This window comes from Aulonocara sp. 'chitande type north' Nkhata Bay, linkage group LG16 (assembly GCF_057382095.1).
Source record: "Aulonocara sp. 'chitande type north' Nkhata Bay isolate Kocher_YH1m ecotype deep benthic linkage group LG16, A_spYH_male_GT1.1, whole genome shotgun sequence".
NCBI classification, from domain to species: domain Eukaryota; kingdom Metazoa; phylum Chordata; class Actinopteri; order Cichliformes; family Cichlidae; genus Aulonocara; species Aulonocara sp. 'chitande type north' Nkhata Bay.
In genome coordinates, this window is record NC_141359.1 from 4,122,501 (window position 1) to 4,127,355 (window position 4,855).

Consider the following 4,855-nt stretch of genomic DNA (forward strand, 5'->3'; position numbering starts at 1 on the left):
ACCAGTGCAGATGATGACGATGATGATAGTTGTGTCAGCTTCGCTGAGCTGCCTCTTGGACAACATTCCTTCAGTGGAAGTCATATTCAGCCAGGATCCAAATGCCCTTCTGAGGCTTTGTTTGTAAACTGGAGGAGATTGTTCCAGTATGTGTCACCCTTCTCATTCTCTGCTCTACGATCTGGGCTCACAACAAAATGTCAGGTTACAGCCCTCCACAGCGTTATGGAGCCTGATTCCTGCAGCAGTGGGAGGCGAATACGTCACCAGTCAATAAAGAGAAAAGGTCAGACCCAAATGTTTCCCCACAAGACCGATGATACAAACAACCTCGTAGAATATTCCACATCTGGCATTTGCCATCGAGTAACTACGAGCGGGTCAATAATTCAGCAGAAGGAAATGAGCTGCATCGTGTCGCCAGCGCCGCACTGGAAAGCTTAGCGAGTTCGGTATAAACGAGGAGGATTTATACAGCAGCCTCGATATGGTTACACAAGCTGTAATAAAGTGCTCAACAACGAGGTCAGGTCAGACTCCATGCAGCACACGGAGACTGAAGATGCTGTCAGACGGGGAACGGCAGCCGCACGCTGTTGTGTGGTGAAACGCGCAGCGCTGGGATCTCCAAACACATCGTCTGCATCCTTGGAGCTGCAGATGTGCTGAATGTGGCTCAGGGGCGTCGTTCTCCTGCCTTTGTGCCGCACTGTGTTTCTGTGCACTCTGCTGCTCCCAGCTGTCAATGAATGGCTTTCAGGGAAACCACAGAGAGCAATGTGGTGTGTGTGTGTGTCACATTACAGGCAAAAATACCCATCAGCTCTGTGCGGGTGGTGCAGTGTTTTCCACACACAGGCTTTACCTCAGCGGGCTGGCCCGTTCCTAACGGCTGCACAGATATAGTCGTATTTTTTCGCTGTGACTGACTTCAAAATAAGAGCCAGGAAAATGTGTGTGTGGACGCCTACGTGTGTGAATGTAAGAACTGCAGAACGAGGAGACGTAGGGGACTCAAACCGAGGCCACGGCTGCATCTAATCTTTGATGACTCTGAACCTCAGTGGTCTGAACGTGATCTCTCTACAGATGTCAAAGCACCAGCTCAGTGCGGTCCTGTTCCATGCAGCTAATGTGACATGCGTACATACCGACTTATAGGCGTAGTATTTTTGATCGTAGTCGTGTGCTCCGATGGTTATCTCTGGCAGGAACCTGGGTATGTGGGTCAGGGTTGCCACCCTCTGTTTATCTTCCACACTGTCAAATGCAGAAAAGGGTAGAAAGCTCACGTTTGCATTCCAGTCGAAACGGTGTGTAAAATACATCCCAACACTCACAGCATCCTCATGTGGTGGTAGCTGACATCATCCTGCTCCACCCACGGCCCCTTTTCAAACTTCAAATATTCAATGTCTTCTGCCACCTGTGGACAGCGTGCGAGGCATCAGCCACTGTGTTTGTTTGGAGGTGAAGATGACATCTGCAGTTTAATCTTACCCTTTCAACATCTTGAGCCTGGGTTGCATCATAAGCCAGCAGCTCTGACGTCTCACTGAAAAGGAAAAGTGGAGGTGGGGGAGGTGGGGTGGTGTTACACAGAAACCTTCTGGGTCTTTCACACATTGCAGTGAAATTGTGTCCACTAATGCCCCCCTGCTTCCAGCTGTGGTGACAGTATAACAACAGTAATGATGTACTGAGGCTATATTACTGGAATATGAGCAAACGGTCACAGATCACTACTGAACTCAAACACCATGATGAGGAGACGACAGGAGTCCTCCTCTCTCCCTAATATTTGACCTAATATTCCAGCTTGAATCTTTTTTGAACACAAAAACTGAATTTTGGACAGATTGGCAGAAGCATTTCTCTCCCTTTTGTGGTCTGAAACTTTTGAGTCACCTCTGGATTTGGTCTAATATACTTTTAGGTAATTATTCAACCAACACGAAAGAATTTCGTGTCTAAATGATGTTTTAGGCAGAAGACTACGCCTGTCAAAGAAACACTAGGCCGTATGCAGTTAAGCCTCTGCCTTGAAGCCAGTGTCCATCCTTATATAAAGACTCTGGTCAGATATCTAACAGCATATGTAACAATCTTACCTGATTTTGGGGAGAAACGTCTTCTTGTAGCCCTCCTCGATGCTCTTCAGATATGGCAGAGGCACATTTTGAAGGTAGGACTGAGAACAAACACATGTAAAACATAACTCACCTATGAGGTGGTTTTCTTTTTATTTTCTGCTGTTCTAATGAAACACTGAGCCGACATCCTGTCCCGCGGTCTAACAGAACATGTGCCTCTACCTTGGCGCTCTGCTTCAGCTTCTTCTGCACCTCCTCAGCTGGCAGGTCCACATAGATGACGAGGTGTGGCGGCAGGAACTCACAGATGCTAATGTCTTTGATCTCGTTGTAGTGCTGCACACCTGCAAAGCCACAGGTCGCACACATCATCACCATCAGGTGAAAAGTGGGGAGATGCTGCTGATTATCTGTATGTGTTGTAATACTCGCCCCCCTGCTGTTAGTGATGCAGAAGCACTTACACTCCTTCCTAATGTAGCCCTGTTTGAACATGGCCTCCAGGAAGACCACATCACTGAAGGGGGAGCGCTCCAGGACCACTCCCTGACCTAAAAAACAAAAGCCCAGGATGAAGATCTCTGCCGTACGCATCAACTGCACTGCTGAGTCAGAGATACCTGTGGTGAGCAGGTGTTCGATGGCATCAGAGTACTGGAGCAGCCTCATGTTGTACATCCACAGCTGCAGCCTGTAGCTGTTTCCATCTGCAGCTTTGGGGTCTGTGTAGAACTTCTCCAGGCTGCACATCCCATTAAAGTCGACGGGGAGCGGCTCCTTCTCCCCGGTCATCTTGTCCAGGTAGAAAGTGTCAGGCTCAGGCATGTACAGCATCCCTGCGCACAAACAAGTAGAAGCTGTTGTCTGCAGCGTAAACTCCAAGCACCATGTGCCCACTCAGTCTAAAGCTGCGTATCGCTGTGGTGGGAAAGAATCCCTGTGATTAGATAATTACCCAGTTTGTCGGCCAGTTTCTGGGCCAGCGCTCCTTTCCCCGAGGCCAGGTTGCCATCCACAGAGATGACTTTGCTGTACTGCTTTAAGCGTGGCGTGGTCCTCTCCCCCAGAGCGTAGGCCCACCAGCCATATCGCAGGCTTCTCACCGAGCTTGTATGAACGCTGGCCTGGATCATCAGAAATCAATGAATAAACCTCTAAATGATACGATGGGTTTGCTAATCACTCAAATGAACCATTATTCTATACATCGGTTGGTGTGAGTCAGTAAGTGTCTACACAAAATGAAAGAATCCAACGTGTACACATCAAAAATAAATATGTTACAAAAATGCTTCAATATGTCAACATTATATGTTTAATGAAAGCATTTTAAAGGACCCTGATATAACCAAACATGCATATCTGATTTTGCAGTAACTAACACGTGTACAGCTACTACCCTGACATAACCCCGCCCCCATCCCCACCCCTCAATGTTCACACGACTGTAGCGCAGACCTGACTCTAAAAACTGGATTAGGTACAGTAACATGCGATCAATGAGTCGATCAGTTCAATGTTGTTCTGTGTTTATTCCACCAGGTGTCAGGAGACCATCTGCTGATAGCAGGAGCATAAAGGGAGCCAACAACATTACAGCTGTGGGCTGCAGCCTGTTTGTGGTAACAGCTGTTGGGACGTTTTTAACTCAACTTGCATTAACAGAACATGTTGTCATCATCTCAGTTAATATTTCACTTGTGGTCAGCGGCGCCCAACGTGATGTATCTGCACTCACGGTGAAAACGGCGAGAAATCAGTGACCATTAAAGGCTGTCACGCCGAGCAGAAAGGACACAAGTGCAAATAAATGAGGGGATGCTGTCATTTATTGTCTTATTAATACCAATTACAGGGTTGATCATTCATTAAATGTATATTTTTCCTGTTATATTGCATTTAGTTAGAGAAGCTGTTTAAGTGATTCCAGTCAGATCACATCAGTGCTCGGTGCTGGCAGCTGCATTTCTAAAAACCCAGGACGAGTCATCTTTAATTCTTTACAGCCATCACAAACTTTTACATGAACACGACGTATTTATTCAACTGATATAAGCACAACGAACACGTAAGCCATCTTTACACAGCTTAGTCTCCACGTATTCAGATTCTTCTAAAGTGTGGTGCAGCAGCATCCACCTCCTGTCTGCATGTGCTGAGGTGTTTTATATTCTATCTGCAACTAAATGCACTTAAACACTAACGGATCCATCCCTGCACTACAAGATGATCCATAAACAGAGGAAATGACACGTCTATGACCGGAGCTGGTAAGGAGCATGAAGCAGCTGCACTCAGCCTCAAAAACTGTCAGGAACAAAACAACATATTAGCATCACAACATCAGCTAATACGCACTCATTTATTTAGACGAGCTGCTATTTTAGTTAGAGCTGGAAGAGCGATGTTGTTCAAATCCAGGCTGCTCCATGCAAACAGGACCAGGACGGCCACAGGTGCACGGTACACAGGTGAGTGTCAACATTAAGACCAAGCCTGTGACTGAAGGACGGTGATGGTGGCGGCTAAGCTAAGATAGCTTGCCCTTGTGAATCAGAGTGGAGCCAAGCCGGACAGAAACCCGGCACACCGCGGGTCCTTACCTTCGGCGCCGCGGTCACTACTCTGAAAGCAGCTGCTCTCGCCGGGATAAGCAGCCGAACTGTCCTCAGGGCCATGATAACCTGTGCACAAACCCTCCGAGCTGACCCGAAAGTCTTCGCAGCCCGGTGACGGAATTATACGTCACACACGCGAGGCCT

At 47.5% G+C, this 4,855-nt stretch overlaps 1 protein-coding gene across 2 annotated transcripts in view; it reads right to left on the bottom strand.

Moving 5' to 3' along the window:
* The window catches only part of ndufa10 (NADH:ubiquinone oxidoreductase subunit A10), a 5,054-nt gene extending 199 nt beyond the window's left edge, over window positions 1-4,855 (bottom strand). The window contains exons 1-10 of one of the 2 annotated variants that reach the window (XM_086267410.1): window positions 4,697-4,855; window positions 3,049-3,217; window positions 2,714-2,929; window positions 2,558-2,644; window positions 2,316-2,437; window positions 2,112-2,191; window positions 1,501-1,555; window positions 1,341-1,426; window positions 1,152-1,260; window positions 3-239 (exon numbers count right to left, since the gene is read on the bottom strand). In XM_086267410.1, coding sequence (XP_086123536.1) covers window positions 201-239; window positions 1,152-1,260; window positions 1,341-1,426; window positions 1,501-1,555; window positions 2,112-2,191; window positions 2,316-2,437; window positions 2,558-2,644; window positions 2,714-2,929; window positions 3,049-3,217; window positions 4,697-4,771 — 1,038 coding nt within the window. In that variant the 5' untranslated portion in view covers window positions 4,772-4,855 and the 3' untranslated portion in view covers window positions 3-200. Of the gene's footprint in view, window positions 1-2; window positions 240-1,151; window positions 1,261-1,340; window positions 1,427-1,500; window positions 1,556-2,111; window positions 2,192-2,315; window positions 2,438-2,557; window positions 2,645-2,713; window positions 2,930-3,048; window positions 3,218-4,696 lie in introns of those variants that run through there. The other variant, XM_086267409.1, reaches the window with a different exon arrangement.